At 43.4% G+C, this 22,616-nt stretch overlaps 1 protein-coding gene across 4 annotated transcripts in view; it reads left to right on the top strand.

The window, feature by feature from the left end:
* RAI14 (retinoic acid induced 14) overlaps positions 1-22,252 on the top strand; it is a 125,309-nt gene extending 103,057 nt beyond the window's left edge. For 3 of the 4 annotated variants that reach the window (XM_053657218.1, XM_053657219.1, XM_053657217.1), the window contains 14 exons: positions 34-98; positions 4,108-4,165; positions 4,822-4,892; positions 6,614-6,720; positions 7,580-7,758; positions 7,988-8,016; positions 9,087-9,173; positions 10,327-10,413; positions 12,749-12,803; positions 15,100-15,218; positions 15,905-17,440; positions 18,803-18,952; positions 19,928-19,993; positions 20,563-22,252. In XM_053657218.1, coding sequence (XP_053513193.1) covers positions 34-98; positions 4,108-4,165; positions 4,822-4,892; positions 6,614-6,720; positions 7,580-7,758; positions 7,988-8,016; positions 9,087-9,173; positions 10,327-10,413; positions 12,749-12,803; positions 15,100-15,218; positions 15,905-17,440; positions 18,803-18,952; positions 19,928-19,993; positions 20,563-20,640 — 2,687 coding nt within the window. In that variant the 3' untranslated portion in view covers positions 20,641-22,252. The remainder of the gene's footprint in view (positions 1-33; positions 99-4,107; positions 4,166-4,821; positions 4,893-6,613; positions 6,721-7,579; positions 7,759-7,987; positions 8,017-9,086; positions 9,174-10,326; positions 10,414-12,748; positions 12,804-15,099; positions 15,219-15,904; positions 17,441-18,802; positions 18,953-19,927; positions 19,994-20,562) is intronic. The other variant, XM_053657220.1, reaches the window with a different exon arrangement.
* Positions 22,253-22,616: the final 364 nt, after the last annotated feature.

Genomic DNA, 22,616 nt, shown 5'->3' with positions numbered 1-22,616 from the left:
TATTTCCACTTTTGTTTTCTTAAATCTATTTAGGACACAGTGCTTTGCACCTCGCAGCCAAGAACAGCCACCATGAGTACATCAGGAAGCTTCTTCAGGTAAAAAAGGGCAACAGCTGAACACTGTACACATCACTTTTGACATTTAAAATAACTTTGTCTGTGAAAGAACAAATTCTCCTTCTCTGCCTCTCTCTCTCTCTCTGTCTTTCCCTCCTTTTCTCTCCTTTAAATACTGTCCCAGAACCTGGTGTCTTCAGAAGCCTCATTATCGAAATGCCAGCCCTAGGAGAAGGTTACTTCTGTAGCCAGCACGCCGGTAGGGAATCTGGAGGGTCTTCCTGGGAGCCAGTCTTTTTTTCTCCTTTTTTTAGCTCCTCTTTCTCTTTTCTGAAGGACTTGGGCCCCTTAAATCATCGGTTAAAAAAAACACTCAGATATGAAAAAGAAAGTTTTACACTTTGTGAGAGTATAGATGGACCTGGAGAACATTATGCTGAGTGAAATAAGCCAGAGAAAGACAAATACCATATCTCACTCATATGTGGAATCTAATGGACAAGCTGAACTAACAAGGCAAATGGGGACACACTCATAGACGAGCAGATGACAGCTAGTTGCGGGGGAGGTTAGGGGGTGGAGGGACTGAGCGAAAAGGAAAAAGGACTCATGGACGTGGACAACAGTGTGGTGATTGCCGGGGCAAGAGGAGTATAAGGGGACTAAATGGTAATGGAAAAATTACACATAAAGATTAAGTTAAAAAATATAAAACATTTAAAACCTTTTCCCCTGCTGTTGGAGACCCTCACAAAGAGGCCATCCCTGTCCTAGTCTCTCTAGTCCCCTCATTAGTAAAATACAGCTCTTCTTGGGAACCAAAACTCCAGCCATCATTTCCCTGTATGTAACTTGACGAGCTTTCAGTTCTTAAGTTCTTGGTTTTATTCTTCTTTATAATCTCAAGCTAACTCCCTGGTTTGACAACCTTGCCAAGAAGCTCATAATGATCACTTAGGGCGCCCACTTCCGTAAATCTTTATGAAGATGAATATTTAATGAAATCCCTGTAGATGCCGTTACTGTAACGTCCAGCAGTTGCCAGTCAGAGTGCGAGCTGGCTGTCCTCAGGAACAGCACGGAGCGGTACAGTGTGTGTTTGGAGAACTGCCTGTTCTGTGGCACTGTCGTCTCGGCCTTCGAAGCACTGTTTGCAACCCCGCAGCTTGCTTTAATTTGACTTTGCGGTTCTAATGTAGGAATGTGGCCACGATCTTCAACTTGACCTGCTCTGCACAGCTTCTTGTCTTGCATTGCATGATGCAAGCCACCACGAACGCCAGGATACTTACCCTTCACAGGTCTTGGATGTGAAATTCATGAAAAACAGGTCAACATCTGTGATGCTCATTATTTTTATGATGAGGCTTCTCCCTGAAAACAGTTCAACTAGAACTTTTCTCGTCTGCCTTCTGTGGGACTGGGCAGGCACTCTGGATAAATGGGAATTGTTGACTTGCCCAAGTTAAGTGTCCTGCCTCCACGCCCTGGGTCTCGCCTCCGTTGTTAAAACTTCTGTGTGTGTTCTAAATCTCCACCCCCTCCTGGCTTCGCTACCCAGACTGTGCATCTGGCTCTGATTTTAAGGAAGAATGAACTTGACAAGCTAGAAATGCTCATGGGCAAGGACCAGATATTCTAGCCTCTCATGTAATCTTATATCTGGTTATGCAAATGGTTGGGTTTTTCTCTGGAATCTTTGAAGCCTCTAAACAGTTCTTTGTGCTGTGCTAAAATTAGGCCAAAGCATGGTAAGCTGGAACTTGATCCCCATTCTTCTCACCGCTCAAGGGGAGACAGACAGACAGACAGACATTTGCCTGTCCTTGCCTCCCCAAACTTACAAGTTGTCTGAATGCACTTTCTGGATAGTCATTAAAACCTAAGGCTTTGATGTCCTCCTAACAGGTTGCTTCCCTTGGGCCCTGCGTCTCTAGGTAGTTCTTTACCTCCCGTCTTGGCCACCCATGCCCTCTGTGATGTCACCCCTCACCCCTGCACCCTCTGTATTTATTCCTCTCTCTGGGCTCTCCAGACCGAGGCTCTTACTACCTGTCCACCAGAGACACTTGCCCTCTCCAGTGGCTGTCGGTTTAAAGGTCTAGCCCCTCAAGGCAGTGAGTACAAATAGAGCCTTGTGAAACCTTCAGTTCAAATGAACTCTCTCCCTCCCTCTATAGCTCCACCCCTCCCTTTATTCTGACAAGTGTTCTCCAGGCACTTGTATCAGGCATTGACAGTATTATATACTTGTGAACACAGCAGCCTCTGTTTTGACAGAGCCTACAGTCTGGTAAACAAGTACACAAGACACATTTAAAATTACACAGCATTAAAAAGAAAGTAACAGGGTACTGTGGAGAGGAGTGACGGGTAGTGTTCAGGTAAGGCTTCATGGAGGAGGTGATAATCAGGCTGAGAATTCAGCCATCCAAAGGGCCAAGGGGAGAGCACTCTAAGCAGACACAGCAGCAAGTACAAAAGCCTGAGATAGGAAAGGCACTAGTCAAAGAGGAAAGAAAGCCATTGAGTGGGCCTGGGGCAGAACACGGGAGGAAGAGAAACAAAGGCACAGGGTATGGACCTTGTATGTCACGACGGACAGACTATAATGAATGTAAGTACAGCGTGCGACTGGAAGAGCTTTTAAGTAAAGAGGGACTATTTTAAAAGATCACTCTAATTGTACAGAGTTGGTTAAATGGGGAAAATGCAGAATTGTAGACACATGCTGGAAAGGAGGCTACTGTTCCTGTCCAGGGGGAAAGGCGCTGGGTCACACCAGGTTGTCAGGGAGAAACCAGACAGTAGAACCGGGCTGTGCTTTTGGAGCAGAATTGTCGGGACATGTTAGGAGGAGGAGGACGTGAAATCGGAGAGGAATCAGTAGTTTCTGGCTCACAGGACTAGATTGATGTAATGCTAGTGATGGACAAGGGAACATCAGAGGATTGGGCTGGAGGAGTGGAAGGACCCAGAAGGTTTGGCTGTGCCAGACTTGAGGTGCCTCTGAGACAGCAGCATGGCACTGGGAATCAGGCAGTGGGTTATCAAGCCTGGTGCTCAGAGGTGACCTCTTGGGTACAGGTAAGAACGCAGCTCCAGCTCAGCCTGTCTAGGTTCAAATTCAGGCCCTGCTGCTTACTGTGACCCAAACAGATTATTAGCATCTCTGTAGCTCAGCATCCTCATCGAAAGCGGGACGAAATGATGGTGTCCGATGAGGGCTGTTAGGAACCTTAAAACAGTTCTTAGAACAATGTCTGGCACATCACAGCTAATATTTAGACAATATTATTGCTGTTCTTGTTGAGATATGCCTTTGGGAGGCATTAGATTTTAGATCTGGAGGAGATTACTGAGGAAGAGAGCTTAGAGACAGCACTGAGGAGCTCAAGGTTTTATGTTTGGCTGTGGGAGGAGGAGTGGCCCCAGCAGTGGAGGAAAACCAGGACTGGACAGGCCAGGCAGGGCTCTAGGAGCTGGGGGTGGAGTGCTAGAGAGGGCTGCAGGCGAGAGGTCATCAGGCAGAGGAGGACCAAAACGTTCGCTGTCATTGGAAACGTGAGGATTGTTGGTGACTTAGATGAGGACCTTTCTCTGGAGTCTTGAGGGAAGACACCTGTGGGTTTAAGAATGAATGATAGGTGAGGAAGTGTGGACTGCGTGTGGACAGTTTTTGAGAAAAGTGGTTTTGAAAGGGGGACAGAGAATTAGGACTGGAAATAGGTGGAGAGGATGATGTTATCAAGATGAAAAATTGAGGAGTATGTTTGATAGTTCGTGGGATGACCTGGGGAGGGTGGGAATATGGTGAAGGGGTAAGGGACAGGAGGAGGTGGCTGGAGCAGCAGGGTGACAGGTTGCCTGTGTCCTGATTACTTGGAGATGAGTCTACCCCCCCGTAAGAGACTATGGGCGTCTGGAGCATGATGATTGGGGCCCATTCGTGTTTACACTCTTCCCAACAAGGCCCATCATACTTTGCAAGAAAAAGACGGACTGACTCCAACTGAGCTTGATGCCACGATTTGTTTTTGTCTTGCAGTCTAAGTGCCCGGCCGAAAGCACTGACAGCTCTGGGAAAACCGCGTTGCATTACGCAGGTAACTCGCATCCTCCTATTTGCCTTCGGCCATAAGACACACTCCCGACCCAAGCCATTAAACTGACTATGTTGTTCTTGCTGCTGTTTTCTGTCATTATCCTTAGACAATCCCATTTTCTTCAGTTTGCAAAGCTTGTAGAATCACCAAGGAATAAATCTAGATTTCATGAGTTGCCTGCCAAATAACCAGTAAAAATTGTCTTGGTTATATTTGAATTAACTTAAGGTTCTGGTTTAAACTAAGAGATATTCATAAGCATTTGTAGGTTTCCAATAACAGGTGATACAGACTTTTTCTGATTTGATGCTCATTAAGAACATCGGTCATCAACATTTTGTTTCACTATCTGTTACACAGCCTCGAGTGACAGAATGTTGACCCTGAACTTGGGGATGATGAGATTTACAAATTTCTTTTCGGGCTAGTTGTGGAAAAGCCAAATCAGATGTTTGCCCACGGGCAGTGGCGGGCTAACCCCGAATAAACAAGCGGTGATCGCGGACACCTCTTCACCGTCCCATTTCCCTCCAGTGCAGCCAGAGTGAACAGGTGCAGACTGGGCAGAACCGCGGCTCCTTCCCAGGAGCACGCGGTGATGCCGTGTGTGAGAGTGGCTGTGTGAGCCGCGGCCGTGTTCTGCTTTTCCTCCTCAGCGGCGCAAGGCTGCCTTCCGGCGGTGCAGGTGCTGTGCGAGCACAGGAGCCCCGTGAACCTCAAGGACTCGGTGAGTGCCAGGCGGCCACGGGAGGGGGAGGCGCACCGCGGTTTCTAGAGCACTGACAGTCACCGACGTTAGAGACCTAAGTGTCTGGCAGATTCAGTGGCTTTTCAGTGTAGCGCCTCTTCTGCAAGGTGGATGGAAGTATTATTCCCCATTGGTCCCTGAATCATAAGTAAAATGCTTTGCAGCACCTATTTCCCCTACATGTATACTTACACATGAGGATATCTATGCGGTCAACCATCAGCTTAAATATCAATAAGACTTGGTTTCCTGACTTTTTAAAATTAAAAAATGAATCTTAGTAGAAGCGTCATGCTTTTCTTTGGGCATGGGTGTGGCTGGGTAGGGATCTCCAATTGCAGAGGCCACTCCAGCCTATTTTAACCTCCCCGGCTGTCTGGAGAATGAATTTCCGTGCCCTTTGCTCCGGCTTACAGGGCTCGGTTTCCTGCTGCTGCAGGGGAGTTGATAGGCACACACTTGCACCTCGTGGAGATACTGTGAAGTGAGCCGTGGGGTCTGCGAGTAACTTCACTCCCGAATTTCAGTTCCTTACATCCAGACCCTGGGGTAACTTCTGAGAGATGGTTTTTTAGAACTGTCTCTGAAACTCTACTTTAAAAGGAGACCTAATCCTCAAGCAGCGATTCTATCCTAACAAATCCCCGTGTTAAAATAATTGGGGATGTTGTAACTTAGTGTTTTTCCTTTGCTTATTTGACTGAAACACATCTACCATAAAAGTTACCGTTGACCCCGTTTGAAGGGTGTATCCAAGGAAAGGGCAGGGTCAAAGCCCCTCTTGTGGTTTGTGCCATTTGAATCAGGCGTCCTTCACTGTAGATTTATGCAGTAGATACCTATATATTCTTCTAGGATTTCTTCATTTGTTCTATGTTGTCATGTTTAAATTCGTAATGTGTGTCTATGAGTTGGGGATCTAATTTTTTTCCCAAGGGAATTGCCAATTGTCTTATTGGAACATAATAAATCACTCCCCATCCTTCTCTTTATCTAGTCAGGTGAAAGTAATACACAAACTCTTAATTTATATTACATTTTTTTAATCCTCACCTTAGGATACGATTACTGGTTTTAGAAAGAGAAGAAGGGGCAAGAGAGAGAGATCGATCTATCAGTTGCCTTCTGTATGTGCCCCAACCAGGGGTTGAACCAGCTACCTTTTGGTACACTGGACGACACTCCAGCCCACCGAGCCACCTGGCTGGGGCTATTACATGTTTTGATATGTAGTAAGATTATGAAAGAGGATGCTTTCCAGGAAGACAGTAGTGGCCTGGCAGGACACACAGAGTCCACTCCAAGGAGCCTCCTCAGGGCGGTGGACCTCCTCATGCCATGTGAAGCAAGTCACTTCTCTAGAGTCGCCTCCCAGTAGACCTGGCGTGTACACCTGCCTGGAGCCTTTGCATACTTCGTGTTCCACGTTCTCTCGTATCATCACTGGGCTGATGGCCCGGGCAACACAAGCAGCTCGAGAGACTGAGGCTCCCAAGGAAAAGCTAACGGTGGAAGTCCGTTAGAAGAGTTGTGCCCGGATGTAGTAGCACCCCCAGTGGGAACACAGACTATTCTTGGGGGGGGGGGTCAAATGTCAGACCAGTGGGACGATCCAGGAACAAATGCAGAGCGAACGGGGACCTGTGCTGTGCTGGCATTGGCATCTTCATGACAAGTCTTCCCCTGAATTTGTCTCCCAGGATGGGAATATTCCACTGCTTCTCGCAGCACAGAATGGCCACAGCGAGGTCTGCCGCTTCCTTCTGGACCACGGAGCAGATGTCAATTCCAGGGACAAAAACGGAAGGTACCTCGGGGTCAGAAACCGTGTGACTTCAGTGTCACCCACAGTCCGAGACTCTTCGGAAATATAGCTGTAGTTTGGATCATCGGTTATGAAGTGGTTTTAACTCAGTTTTTTTTTTTTTTCATTCTCTGCCTTTTTAAATAAGCAAGAACCTGTTTTGACTTAAAAACATTTTTTTTCCCAGACCTCTGGGAACATCATTGAGTCTGCGATGAGGTTATTTATTTTATTTTTTTTAAAGATTTTGTTTATTTATTTTTAGAGAGAGAAGAAGGGAGGGAGACAGAGAGGGAGAGAAACATCCGCCTCTCACAGGGGCCCTACCAGGGATCTGGCCTGTAACCCCGGCGTGTGCCCTGACTGGGAATCAAACCCACGACTCTTTGGTTTGCAGCCCTCACTCAATCCACTGAGCTACACAAGCTGGGAGTGATGAGGTTATTAAATACTAAAGGGAATAGGTCATTTCCTGTGACTTTTTATGCAAAATTAATTAAAAGTAAACATTGATTTCTTTTATAAAAATCACCCTAATAATGGGTAGGTGATTTGGAATGCTTAAGGAGAAAAAAACAACAAGATTTGTGCCAATCACATGAAATTCCATCCTCCTTAGGAGATTATGCTTACAAGATTGTGTCTATGTTGTTTGACTATGATGGCTTAATGTTTTGAGATAATCTGAGGTTTTAGAAAGCAACTGCCTAACTTCATATTGATAGCATTTGATTTTGAATTCTCTAGAAGGTGAAATGTAGCACAGTGTTAACTACACTTGCTCTTCTTTCCCTGGTCTTAAGACAGGAAATGGGTCCCTGCATTTTGTTGGAACTAACTCAGCGTCTCCTGTTTTCTTCAGAACTGCCCTGATGGTGGCCTGTGAGATCGGCAGCTCTAACATCGTGGAAGCCTTAATTAAGAAAGAGGCAGACCTAACCCTTGTAGATTCTCTTGGACACAATGCCTTACATTATTCCAGACTCTCAGAAAACACAGGAATTCAAAGCCTTCTATTATCAAAAATCTCTCAGGATGCTGGTATGTGAAAGAAAAGAGCCAGTGTTGTTTTTTTCATCTACTCCATGTTCCCCAAAGGAAAAAGGAATTTGTGCAATATGATGTATTATATTACTCTTTCAAACATGTTCTTGAAGAAAAATGAAGTGTTGAGCATAGTGTGTATTGGATGTGTATCCCCCAACCAAAGTGAGTAAGACTTATTATGGTTCTTACAGTTCTTTTTCTCCCCCCACTTTTTCCTCTATAGATTTAAAGACACCAACAAAACCAAAGCAGGTATTTATCTTTGGGGGAGGGGATTTGATTTTTCATCTTTGCTTGTGAAAATTTAAAACTGTTCCAGTTAAGCAATTCCATGGTCCTAGAAAAGTGGTAAAGACTATGTTGAAAGTACTTAAGAAGTGAGATATCTTTAGAGAAAATGATTCATCGTTACAAGGTGGTGAATGTTTTCTAAAGTGTTTACCCTGTTTCAAAGCTTACAACTTTAAACCTGCTACTTATAATTTTATCTTTTTCTGAAATGCACTAATATTTCCTGTTGTTGTGAAAGTGTTTGATCCAGTTTAAACTCTGAGAATGAGGAACAGTATGTAATGTCCCGTGGATTGTAGACCTAGTATGTGGGTTGTAGACCTAGTATGTCCATGGCAACATTGGATAGTTAGTGAAAATAAGATATTCAGCTTTTCCTTCTAATTTGGGGCTTTTCAAAAATGCCTTTAGTGTTACAGAGAAACTGAGAAGTTTGCCCTTTATTTTGGAGCTTTTTTCCTGAAAACATAGTCACGTACTGTACTGTTAACGAGATGTTGTATTTGGCTATTTATACCTCAGAGGTTTTTTTTTTGAAAAATTGAGAAACACAAACTCAGTACTGAATTTATTGTGTACTAACAGTGTTACTATTTATTCATAACTTTTAGAGATGAGGTTCTTCCTTTCCCCTGTGTTTACATTCTTTAGGGAAAGGAATAGAAATAATGCAAAATGGGGAAAATTCCACTCACCGCTTTGCGTTACGGGGAAAGTCAGTCTATGAGTGTATTCTGGGTTCTGAATTGTGGCAGACGGCTCCGCATCCTCCACATTCACAGTCTCCCCACCAACTTAATCTGATTTTGTCTGGTGCATTTTATTTTCTTGCTGTTAAAGCATGGGCTGCTGGAAGGAAACTTTGAGCATGCATATTACTTATTTTTGTGTTGGTAGCAGATTGCAGATCTTGACAAATTAAGAAATGCATGAACTGTTGAGGTTTTTCTCATTGTTGGATGAAGCTGTTTGCTCAGACTTCACTAACCTAACTAACCCAGCTCCGTTCTTTGGACTGTGATAACTTCCAGCATGATCAAGTGTCTAAAATAAGCTCAGAAAGAAGTGGAACTCCAAAAAAACGCAAAGCTCCACCACCTCCCATCAGTCCTACCCAGGTAAAAACAAACGCAACCCCCCAGTGAACAAGCGTGCAGCGGCCAAGGCGGTGTTTTGGCATTCTGTGTCTGGGCCAAGAGGAAATGCTGCAGACTTGAACCTTAAACGCACATGGGAGATTTTCTTCAGTGGTTTTAAATGACAAATTGTGGTTGGAAGGATTTTGATTATTAGTGTAGAAATGCAGTTGATTCTTACTTATTTTAGAACTGGGGAATGAACGGTATCTTTTTTAAATGCCTCAAGGAAATTTCTCAAAATCTTTATGACAGAAACTTTTTCCTTAAGATAACAAGTTCGGTTCCTTTGGTTGCTCCTGTTAACAGTTCCAGGAGAGGAGAGGAGACTGGATAGCTGGTGAGGCGGTTAGTTGAAAATGAATTTCAGTTGGTTTCTGAAAACACTGTTAAAATCTGTTTGCCATTATACTTACCATATTTTTAGGACTCAGATGCACCGGACCATAAGATACACCTAGATTTTAGAGGAAAATAGGAAAAAAAAATTTTGAAGCAAAAAAATGGTAAAATATTTAATAACATAAATAACATAATATTTCACCAGTGTAAATGTAAACCACATTTACTAGCCAGGCAGGCCACATTCAGACTATAAGATGCACCCCCATTTCCCTCCCAAATTTGGGGGGAAGTGCATCTTACACTCCAAAAAATACGGTAGTTTAAGGTTGACTTAAAAGCAGCTTCCCATCCAGGTCACAGTGACCACTGCCCAGAGGAGGGAGTGCAGATGCGGCAAATAAAAGCAGGCTGCGGCTTGCTCCTCCCAGAACCACAGGCCATAGAAGGAACAATCTATATTCAAATAGTTGAGAGGAATATCTCATTGGATAAATAATTTTACCTCTGTTAGTGCGTACATTAGTAGTATTCTCAACCTGCACTGTAACTTTTATAGATTTTTAAAACTGATTCTAGTAAATACAGGATCAAAGTTACTTAGTTATAATCTGCAAACTTTTGAAAATATTTGCCGTATCTGAATTAGATTGAAAATATGTCACCCCCCCCAAATAATTGAAATAAAGGATAATTACTGTTAGATTTATTTGCATTGGTTAAATACTTGGGCACTGGAGAAGAAAAGACTTTGAAGATGTGTCCTTTATTGATGGTTTTCTCTTTTTTTTAGTCAAGTGATGTGTCTTCCCCAAGATCAATAACTTCAACACCAATTTCAGGAAAGGAATCAGCATTTTTTGCTGAACCACCCTTCAAGGTATTTTCTTTCTGAGTTCAATTTTGCTGTTGAATTGTATAATTAACAGACTTGGTTTAAGTTATACTACACTAGGCAAAACAGAAGAATATACTTCTCAGTGATTGGTTTACAAATTTCTCATCAAAAAGCACCCTTGATTATTTTCCTGGCATGGACCCCATACAAAAAGAACAGGATGAATAAATTACATTCTCTAGCTAATAATTAATTTCTTCATTTAATAAAAAGGGACAAAGATGAAACTTACCTGATAACCAGTCTTCTTACTAAATTGAGTTGATTTAATGCCAGTCAAAAGAAAGGTTTTGTTGTTCTCTGATGTCTTACTGAGTAATTGTATATTTTTAATTAAACTTTTCCCTGACTATAACAGTATTAGTCAGGAAAAAGTAATGCGAATTTATTTTAGGAATTAAAAAAAAATCCATTACGTTTTATTTCACCTGGTTCTGTAGATTTGTGGTTGGAAAGTATTGTAATGAATAGGATGATATTTCAGTCTTTTATCTGTTTACCTTATAATCACTAGAAGATTGCACTTGGAAAGAAAAGTAAAATGTATTATTGTTAAAATGAAATTTTGATGGTATAATTATATATTTATTCCCCCCATCTAAAAGTTACTAAAGATCATTTTTTTAAGTTGGCTGCTCGGTGGTCTGAAAAAGATTCTATCAGCCTATCATTTCCCTCACTTTCACTAGATTTTACTAATAAACTCCTAAGATTCTATACGAGGGAAGGTGAGACAAGGCAGTTACACTCTTACAGTTAGTGCCCTACTGTCTCCTCATATACTCGTGGCTCAAAGGAGGCAGTGCATCTCAAAGAATAATGGCACAAATGGTTATTTTCAGAAATAGAGTAAATGAATACCTTTACAAAACATAAAAAGTGACAGCAGTTGGAATGCTAAAGTTTAAAGAGATTAAAAATACCAGTTGGTGATGGTGACGATTGGTGAGGGAGAATTAGGACTCTGATACCCTTGGTGGAAATGTTAGGTGGTACAACTACTTTGCAAACTCTTTGCTGGGTTTTTCTTAAAGTTCAACGTGTGATCTAGCCACAAATGTTTATAGCAGCTTTAGTTAAATATCTCCAAACTAGAAACAATCCAAATGTTGTTCAAAAAGTGAATGGATAAAGGCAATGCCATTTATCCATATAATGGAATATACTCATCCATAAAAAAGAAAGAAGTGCTAGCCAAGCAGTGTTATAGATGAATCTGAAAGTCATTGTGCTGAAGGAAAGAGGCCAGACACGAAGAAATGCCATTCCGTGTGACATTCCATTTATGGGGATTCTAGAAAAATGCGAAAAGGAGAGTAGCGAGTTGGGGGAATGGACGGGCAGGGGTTGGCTGCGATGAGACACAAGGAAGTTTCAGGGATGATGGAAATGGTCCTATGTTCCCAATGACCGTGGTGGTTCCCTGGGTGTGTATCTGTCGAAGCTCCTCAAATTGTAATCTTTGAATGGGTGTACTTGATTATACATTAATATAGTTGGAAAACGAAAAATAAGCATATAGTTTTTCAAAGTAAAAAACAGCTTTCTGTAAAGATAAGCACTTGCCAAAAGTAAACCACTTTATTTTTAGCATGTTGGCCTTTACAAAAGTTCCTTTGCTGAAAAAGTCTCTCTCTTATCATGGCTGTGGCTCATGGAGATGAAACCTAGTCCCTTCTGGCCAGTCGCTCTACTTTGTTTTGAAATGAGACTCTGACTTTGAAATTATAGGAATTTTTTCAATATATGAACAGATATTCAGGGACAAAGGTTTAGAGAAAATCTTTAGGGGATTGTCAATCCAAGACTAGAGGAATTTCTGTTTCCTTTATAAAATTACCTTTATCTTCTGTGGCAGGTCTTCATACTATCATTTCTCTTAGACATATTAATAGTAATATAGTAATAGCAGTTAATTTATACAATGATAAAACTAAGAAATACTTCTCATGTATTTTAATCAGTGTATTAACCAGGTAGGTAAAACTTTCTATTTGACTTCATTATGAAGTAGTGTTTGCCACCTCACGTTTTAGGATCTCGAAGTTGTCATGATCTTAAAAGATATTTGTATTATACTTACTGAAATTTCTGAAAAATGTCTTAAGAACATGCTCTCTGGAACTTCTAATGCTTTAGAAATTATACTTTAGTAGTAATTGTCACTTCTGTTCATTTGCATTTTAAAATATCTTCTTTCCTCGAGATTTTTTATTTTTTCTAGTAAGATAACACCAGGGAGGAAAATTGGGTTGATTCTTTGGTGGAACGTTAACATTCGGGAATGTTCTTGTGAGTCATGTCTTTGTCCCAGCAGGCTGAGATCAGTTCCATCCAGGAAAACAAGGACAGGCTGAGCGGCAGCACCACAGGTACGCAGCACGCATCTGTTTTTGTTCTCTTGGCCGGTTTCTGTTCTACGTCCACGTAATGTGAGCAGAGGCCAAGCGGGGCTGCTCTGTGTGGGGAGGCCGGAGAAGCCCGGCACGCCACCGCAGAGCTGCCGATGCTGCACGGGCTGGTGCCCTCTCTACTCCAGGGGGCCTTCACCTGGATTAGGCGAAGGATTAGGTCTCAGAGCCTGGATGTGAAATGATGTATCTCCCTTTTCATTTGTTTCAAACTAAATTTTAGCATTTACTTCCATGACGCATATAGGCAATAGCCCGAGTGGTATAAGCAGACCAGCGATGTTGACACCAAGAGAATTCACAGATAATGTCGCATCACCTTCATGTTGTTACAGGTGGATTGAAATAGTGCTTACAGTAGCTCTCCTAGAAATCACGGCCTCTATTAGACCTGCTGCCGGGTCTTCTTACTTACTCTGTTACAAAATAAGTTCTTAAATTGCTGAAGCCTGTCTATTCTACTTTATGCACTGAAAACCGGTATTTTGAGATGAGGCTCGTTGGCTGCAAGCTGGCAGCACTCCTTGAAGGTGAGCAGCAGGTCGTTTTCCTGAAGGAGGAGCCAACCAGGCACCTCCGTGGGGTCTTAAATACACACACGCAAAGGCAGCGTGTGGATGAAATCACACACAATCGTATTGTCTTCATCGAGACAGGGTTTGATTCATTGTGTCAAGAGTTCGTCCTGTGGGTTTGCCCTTTAAGGGTGTAGTATAAGTACCTTTAGAATCAATTCAAAATATAGAGTAGGTTGATTCAAAAGTTCTCTTTTGCCGTAGTATTCAGTTTCTTAGTCTTAGCATTTTGTGGGCTTTGAGCCTTTAACTTACGGAATTTAGAAATACTAAACTTTCTCATTCCTGGCAGAAATCAGTGTTCACATAACCAAACAGTTGTTACACTGGACACTTCAAGATTCATCCATTGTATTGTAGAAGTAATTTCTGTTGCTTAGAATTACAGTTCCCAATCCCTGCTTCACTCCGTGCTCACAAGACTTCCTGTCATAAAGCTGTGGCACTAGACATCAGAAGTAAGCATAACTATGAGGAAGTGTCATTTTGCATACTTTCAAATTAAGATTAGAGCTTTCGTCTTTGCACTATATGGCTGTGAGAAAATAAAAAATAACAGGAAAAAAGTTTAGCACAGTGCTACTCAGAATGCAGTCTGCAAACCCTTGCCAGGAGTTTGCACCAGAAAAATCACCCAGCTCTCTCACTAAGCATACTGTGCTGTCCAGCTGAGATTTTTTTTTCATAAGAAGACTTTCTGAATGAGGGACACAGTACGTTGAATTAGATTTTGGAACAAGTCTTCTGTCTCCATCAGTGAGCACTTGAAATTGTGTTGCTGTAGATGCTATTTCAGTGTAATAATCAGTGGTGGTTACCCACAGCGTTTACTGGGGGATTTAGAGAAGACTGTATTGTGTGTGGTGGCCAGCAAATGCTTTACGGAGGGGACAGCGTTTGGCGTGGGTCTTGAAGGATACCTAAGAGTTATCTAACCAGAGACATGTTGTACGGGCAGTTGTGTGGATGAGGAATTAAAGAAGCAGCCCTGTGCAGAGAAAACAGAGGGTGTGGTGGACACCTGGAGTCTGAAGAATATGAGATGCTGGAGAAGGAAGCCACGAGTCACAAATCTGAGACAGTCAGTTGGGGCCAGATCTTAGCAGCCTGATCTACAGAAGGGAATTTGGAGATTATTTTTGGAGGGAGAGAAATTAAAACACTTGAATCAAAGGAATGACCCTATCAGAGCATGTTTTAGGGAGATTAGTCTGGCATTGGTGTGCAGGCTACATTTTTAGTAAGGCGAGCAAGGAGAGAGAGATTTGTTGGAAGCTACTGACAGAGTTTCATAGTAGGTGATAAAGTTTGAATCTGTGTAATGGTGTTGGGGTTAAGAAGTGAACCACTTTCCAGAGATTTTTCTAAAAGGGTTCACAGAAGTGGAAAGAACAAAAGAACAACCAAACTGTACTTAAGGGGATAGAAAACACATGACCACATCTGTGAATTTTCAAATGAGCCTCTGTGCATCCAGGCATCTAGTATTGTGCTGGAAAAAACCCAGTAAGGAAACCCCAATGCTAAGAATTGCTGTCCATTTATCCAGCGGATGGGGTCCTTGATTCATAGTCTGGACTGGGAAGAAGAACAGGATTGGGGAGAAAGGGTGTTTCTCAGAGGTCAGAGAAATAGCACTTTGATTTTTAAATATTAGCCTAATTGTCTTGCTCTTCCCCAAGGTGCTGATAGCTTACTGGATATAAGTTCTGAAGCGGACCAACCAGATATCCTTGTCCTGTTACAAGCAAAAGTTGCGTCTCTTACCTTACACAATAAAGAATTACAAGATAAATTACAGGTAGGTACATAGACTGCTACCACACACTGTTGTGTGGGGGCAAGACTATTCTGTACTGGGTTTTTCAGGGTTAGTCCGATGATTTTGTATTTTGAACATCTCCATTAGTTTCTTCTTTTTTAATATTATCTTTAAGCACTTTATAGTTTCAAGTTGCTTCTTTCTTGAGAGCTATTCATTAGCCCTATTTCTATAAGTTTCTAAATTTGTAAATTATATATAATTATATACATAGTATGATATATAAAATGACAAATTATAATGTGTGCAGAGATATAGGATTAGCTATTCATTTAGTAAAGTTGATCACTTAGCAAATTTAAGAAATTGGTAAGAAATAGCTGTACTAAGGCCATGTATTTCCCCTCTTGCCAACGAGCATAACAAGAGAAATCAAGAAAAAAGTTGGGTCAGAGGCTTGCAGCCAAGGCAAATTTACTGTTTTTAAAGTGGCACTAAAAATCTGATTGGAAAGGACACAGACTAGGCTTAGTGTCATTAATCTGACTTTCTGGTTCCAGGCCATTTGTGTTCAGGAGGCAAGAGTACACATGGAAAAACAATCATGTAAAATAATAATATTAATAATACGAATATATATATTTTTAAAGATCACACTGCTCTCCCACGTGGGAGTTTTGGATTTGTTCTCTCATTCCAGCTGCTTGTTCTTGCCTTTTTTTCAGGCCAAGTCACCCAAGGAGGCAGGAGCGGACCTGAGCTTCGACTCTTATCATTCCACTCACGCCGACCTGGCCCCATCGCTGGGGAAGCCCAGTGAAACCTCCCCCGCAGACCCCACATCCTCTCCACCTGTCTTAACACAGCGCGTGAGCAGATCCACTCTCGACAGCGATGTGAGAATCCAGCAACTACAGGAGCTTTTGCAAGACTTGCAGAAGAGGTTGGAGAGCTCCGAGGCGGAGAGGAAGCAGCTCCAGGCCGAGCTCCAGTCCAGAAGGACAGAACCCGCCTGTTTGAACAACGCCGAGATTTCCGAGAACGGCTCCGACCTCAGCCAGAAACTGAAAGACACTCAGAGCAGATACGAGGAGGCGATGAAGGAAGTCCTGAGTGTGCAGAAGCAGATGAAGCTGGGCCTCGTCTCGCCCGAGAGTGTGGACAGTTACTCCCATCCCCAGGAGCTGAGGGTCACCGAGGAGGAAATACGCGGGCTGAAGCAGGATCTCCAGAGTGCCTTAGAAGAAAGTGAAAGAAATAAAGAGAGAGTGAGAGAGTTAGAGGAAAAACTTGTGGAGAGGGAGAAAGTTACAGTAGTTCAGCCACCTGTGGAAGAGTACGAGGAAATGAAAAATTCTTATTGCTCTGTTATTGAGAGTATGAATAAGGAGAAGGCATTTTTGTTCGAGAAATACCAAGAGGCCCAAGAAGAAATCATGAAATTAAAAGATACACTAAAAAGCCAGATGACACAGGAGGCCGGTGACGATGCTGGGGACATGAAAGAGGCCATGAACAGGATGATAGATGAGCTCAACAAGCAGGTGAGTGAGCTCTCCCAGCTGTACAAAGAAGCCCAGGCCGAGCTGGAGGATTACAGGAAGAGGAAATCTCTAGAAGATGTCACAGCGGACTATATCCATAAAGCAGAGCACGAGAAACTAATGCAGGTGACCAACGTATCTAGGGCCAGAGCAGAAGAGGCACTGTCCGAAATGAAGTCTCAGTATTCAAAGGTGCTGAATGAGTTGACTCAGCTCAAGCAGCTGGTCGATGCCCAGAAGGAGAACTCAGTCTCCATCACAGAACATCTGCAGGTGATAACCACGCTGCGGACGACCGCCAAAGAGATGGAGGGGACGATCAGCACTCTGAAAGAGCACCTGGCCAGCAAGGACGTGGAAGTGGCCAAACTGGAGAAGCAGCTTGTAGAAGAGAAGGCGGCGATGACCGAGGCGATGGTGCCCAGGTCTGCCTATGAAAAGCTCCAGTCGTCATTAGAAAGTGAAGCGAGCGTGTTGGCCTCCAAATTAAAGGACTCCATGAAAGAGAAAGAGAGAGCCCATTCAGAGGTTGCCCAGGTTAGAAGTGAGGTCTCTCAACTGAAAAGGGAGAAGGAAACTATTCAGACTCTCTTGAAATCCAAAGAGCAAGAAGTAAATGAACTTCTGCAAAAATTCCAGCATGCTCAGGAAGAGCTTGCAGAAATGAAGAGGTGTTCGGAGAACTCTTCAAGACTGGAGGAGGATAAAGACAAGAAGGTTGGTGGGATTCTGTTACTGTTGAGTTGCTCACTAGTAAGCCCTGGACCTTCAGCCTTTACTGTAGTTAACATTTTTAGTGTTGGTTCACGCGACCCTGTTGGGAATACTCAGAGGCTCCACACACAGATCCTTCTGTCTCCAAAGCCACATTAGAATAGTAGGTTAGACATTTATTTTTATGTTATTTTTATTTATTGAATTGAGAAGAGAGGAAGGTGGCAGGGGAGGGAGAGAAACATTGGTTTGTTGTTCCACTTCTTTATGCATTTGTTGGTTGATCCTTATATGAACCCTGATCAGGGATCAAACCCAGAACCTTCGTTATCAGGACAATGCTCTAACCCACTCAGCTTCCCAGCCAGGGCCGGTTAGACATTTTTTAAAAGCACTTCCCTTATCCTGAAGTGAAAATATGCACTTTCACATATGTGGTGCATATTTTTTTCTTTAAAAATTATTTTACAGAAGCTCTGCCAAGTGTCAGGGATCAGAAGTAAAGCCACAAACTGAAAAGTGTTTGTGACCAATCTTGAACTTGAACTCTTTTGGAATCCAGACAGATTTCCTCTGTCATATGGGAACCCAAACACTTCCAGACCTAATCCCGCTTCCCTAAGCTCCATGGGCTTTCCCAAGTCAGTATAAAAACTGCCTTTCCTGGCCCTCATTTTCCAAGGCATGTAGGAGGATGAGGAGGGGAGGAATGTGGGGTGCAGGTGATTGGAGATGGGCTGGCTGTGGCATGAGGGATGGGGAACAGAGGAGGGTTCCATGCCCGAATCCGCTCTGCATCCCAGTCCCCTGGGTCAGATGTTCTGAATGGCATTGACTGGAGCACTGTTGATCATTTATGCCTTTATTATAATTAATGTTTCAAACGAGCTTCCAAAGTCAAGGGCAGGGGGCTGGGTAGTGGAAGGGGGAGTGTGTTTACTTTAAAACAAGAGGTCCAGAGATGTCATGGTTTCTAGAACTTATTCCTCATCACGCATGTCAGCAATATTGAATAATACATAACTGTCTCAAAAAAAAAACCCAATGCCTAAAACCCTATTTTTGTTAAGATAATTAAAAAAGGAAATCAGTGTCATAGCTTTTATTACCTTTATGCATGAAAACACATTATTTAATCTTGGGCCCTTATTTGGATATAATGGCCTTAGAAGGTTTTGTTGATTTGTCTGATTTTATGTGTTTTGTTTTTGAGTTTCCTTTAAAATGTAAAAAAAAAAAAAAAGTATTCCAAATTCCCAAGTCTAAGAGGCTAACAGAAGCAATGGTTAAGGCTTAGGGTTACCTGGAATTTTGCATTTGCAGGCACGTTCCTGTCTGTTGACAACGGTTCTCCTTTCTCACTAGATAAACGAGATGTCAAAGGAAGTCAGCAAGTTGAAGGAAGCGCTAAACAGCCTGTCGCAGCTCTCCTACTCAGCGAGCTCCTCCAAGAGGCAGAGTCAGCAGCTGGACGGGCTGCAGCAGCAGGTCAAGCAGCTCCAGACACAGCTGGCTGTGAGTGGGTTTGCTCCAAGGCCGGGTGTGCAGTGGAGGGCCAGGCCGACCACATGCCTGCTCCGCTGGGCGGTCAGGTGGGCATGGACAGATGGTCCCAGCCTGAAGGAGTATGTACTTCAGTGAGCGACTGACTGGGCGCTTCTTTGGTGGGGCCAAAAGAAGGGGCTAGTTGAATTGCCAGCGGTTATCTGCCATGAGCTGGGGTGGCTGTATCTCGGAGAGGAGGGATTGGCAGGACAGTGGGGTGGGCTGCTGCTTCCCCCATCTACTTCTCCGTTTTTCTGCAACAGTCGCAACCTCTCTGACAGGGGCGAGAACTTGATCTTGCTCCGGGCCAGGATCTCTGGTAGTTGCATACCTACAGATCTGAAGCTGTTTCTTGGCCTCTCCCCTTTTTCACCCAAAAGTCTTCTCATATCTGTATTAGTTTCCTATGACTCTTGCAATACAGCAACACAAACTTGGTTTAAAACAATGCAAATTTGTTATTTTGACATTCTGGAGATCAGAATTTCTTGCTAGACTGAAGTGAAGATGTCAGCAGGGCTGGGTCTCTCTAGAGACTCAAGGTGAAAATCCATTTCTCTGCCTTTTCTCTCTTTTTGAGGTCACATGAATTCCTTGGCTTAGGGCCCCTACCTCCGTCTTCAAAGCACATCACTCCAACCTGTGGTTCTGTCCTCCCATCTCCTCCTTCCACCTTTGACCTTGATCTCTCCTTTAAGGACCCTTATGATTACATTTAACCATAAATTGTCTTTCAGAGTTCACATACCAAGATAGGAAATAGGTAGCTTTTTTTCCCCCTAAGAATGTTGACAAGTCTTCAGAAATACACAACAGTTTTAAAAGCTTCATATGTGAGTATTTGATGGAGGGAGTCTCTTGGGGGACATTTGACCACGGCTTTCTCGCAGTTCTCAGTTTTTGTTTTTTAAAGCTCTGTAACCAAGTCAAATTGCATCTTTCCAGGAGTGCAAGAAACACCACCAGGAGGTCATCTCGGTTTACAGGATGCATCTTCTGTACGCTGTGCAGGTACGGGAACACCCGCGAAGTAGCTGTGTGTCCTAAAGAAATAGAGCTAATGCGAGTTTGAGGAGAATCCTCCACACTGCACAGCTCGAAAGTGCCTTTTGCTTTGCTTTGGATTTTGCGTTGGGGACCGTGCCCTGTTTACTGAGAGCAGCCTCACCATTTGTTCAGAAATGAAGGAGAATGTGCTACTGTCCCTCCCCCGCCCTCTACCCTGGCAGAATCAGGAGCCCTGTCTTTATTTTCTAGGCGTGCCGATATTCTCAGAGCCATTGGCGTCACCACTGTGACTCTTGGTGGTTTGGCTGACCGAGCTCATGTTTGCAGCTCAGACCCTGGAAACCCTTCGCAGGGCTCCGGTAGACCTGGCTTCAGCCTCCTCCGAGGGAAGCAGCAGGGCCCTCTCTTACTCAGTTTCTCACAGGAATGTGTGCGTTGCTAGGGCTGCCATTCACTGCTTTGGAAGATCAGGGTCCGAGGGCTTCATCCCAGGCAGTCCTCTCATTCTCTCGGGAGAGAGTGCCAGGACTTAACTGAGGTTCTAATGAGGGCCTTTTGTTTGAACTTCCCAGGGCCAGATGGATGAAGATGTCCAGAAAGTACTGAAGCAGATCCTTACCATGTGTAAAAACCAGTCCCAGAAGAAGTAGAGTGGACCCCTTGGCAGGACACTGCCCCTTGTTGTCCATCTCTGTGTCAGATCCGGAGTCATCGGCGACCACTACCATCATTCTCTTTCGTGGCATGCACCATGACCTAGCCTAGCTTCTTCCCTTTCCAAAGGCTTCTTTCGGGGGACGGGTCCCAGGAGAAGACTGTGTCCCTCAGAACTGCTTAGAGACTTGAAAGCAGCAGAGGTAAAAGGTGCCATCATCCCTGTTGATTTCAGAGCTGGGACCTGCCCTGCCCAGGAGTCCAGCCCTAGTGCTGGTGAGTGGGCCCCCTCCTCGGTACCTGACAACCTGCGTGGCTTCGTCATCACTGAGTGATATGTTGACACCTCTGCCTAGCAAATGCTGCTTTGGCTCCTACACTCTGGCTGTGCTGCTGAGCACAGTGGGGCTCTTTTTGCCTTTGGTCTCCAATCCCCAAAACACGATTTGACTTCTAACCAAATTAGTACGGCGCTAGTTATGCGGTGCATGCTTCAGACCCTTGATCTCGATAGCCTGTGGATTCGAGAACTCTGATCCCATCCTCGTCCCCTGTCTGCCTTACATAGCTCATCACAGGCTTGTCAGTCTTAGCTTGATGAGCACCGTTCACTAAAATATGAAGCTCAAAAACAAAAGAAATTGCCCTTAAAAGTTTTTAAGTAAATCGTCGAGGTGTTGCAAATTTTCTATGCAAACTTGCCTTCTGCCATTATCCGTGAAGCTCAGGAAATCCAAAAATTGTGTTTCAACAAGGGACAGTAACCTGCTTGTTTACAGCCGAAAGAAATGCCTCATAGTTCCTAACCTCGATTTTTTAAGTGTTTTTTTTTCTCTATGATATTTTTATTGGCTCTTAAAGATGTTTTCATATCTAAACCCCTAACTGACTAAAATTCATGTTAGACTATATTAACAAAATATTTTTTAGGTAACCATGCTTAAGACTTTTAAAAAATACAACTTTTCCCTCAAAGGTTTCAGCTATAGCAAAAAGTAGTTATGGGTTCCCACGTCCATCTGACCTGCCATTCCTCCTCGCATTTCTGCCGCGGAGTCCTCAGCTGTAGTGCATTTCTTAATACAGTAAATACTCTTTTTACCGATTGGATCATTGCGGTCGCCCCAGCTCTCCCAGTGCCCCTAAATTCTCTCTGGAAGCACGGTCGTTCACCGTCAGTTTTTCAACCTGGAAGCTAAATACTCTGATAGGGTAAACCTGATGGTGCATAGCAAAGGTCTTGGGGGGAAAATATTTCTGTTCACTTTCCTTTCAGGTTAAACATGTTTCTGACTTGCTTGCAGCTTCCCTTACAACACTGACCTTACTGAGGGATGTAAATAGAACGCAGGCATCTGCAGAGTATATCGTGGAAGTGCAGGCCTGCTCTGGAGGGGCCTGCATCCGCTGCCTGGCCCCGGGGGGTGCTCGGTCGTGTTGGCTGACGACCAGTGACAACAAAGCAAGAATGGCTTTCAGGCTTGGTGTTACTCTTCTTAAGTTGTTTGTAGTTCAGCAATTTCGAAAATGCTCCAAAGAAATGTGAAAGGACTTTTTGTTACAGTGCTTAAAAAAACACACACAAAACAGCCCCCCCCCCCCCGCACAGAAATGCTGCACAGTGTAAAACTTGAGAAATTTTGTAGGATGCTTGACAAAGCGTAGCCTTTTATCTTGTTTCAGGATGCATATTTATTACAAGTACTCTGGTTAAATATTGAAAAGTTATATGCTGTAGTTTAGCCATTTGCCTTTGTAATTTACGGAAGGTATTGCAAAAAATAAACTTTTGTTTTGTTTTGCATCTCTGTTGTTGCTTTCTGGCACTCTCTGCAACCCTGAGTTCGGTCTCTACAAACAACAGCTATTTTCCTGGGTAACCGGAGACATTCTATGTCTGCATGAACATGCAGGCGTGGATTTTCCTTTCTCCTGTAAATATAGAAGCATACTTTGCTTTACACACTCTCCT

This window comes from Artibeus jamaicensis, unplaced genomic scaffold (genome assembly GCF_021234435.1).
Source record: "Artibeus jamaicensis isolate MK-2021 breed Jamaican fruit bat unplaced genomic scaffold, CSHL_Jam_final scaffold_369, whole genome shotgun sequence".
NCBI lineage: Eukaryota > Metazoa > Chordata > Mammalia > Chiroptera > Phyllostomidae > Artibeus > Artibeus jamaicensis.
This window is presented reverse-complemented; position numbering and strand designations above follow the sequence as displayed.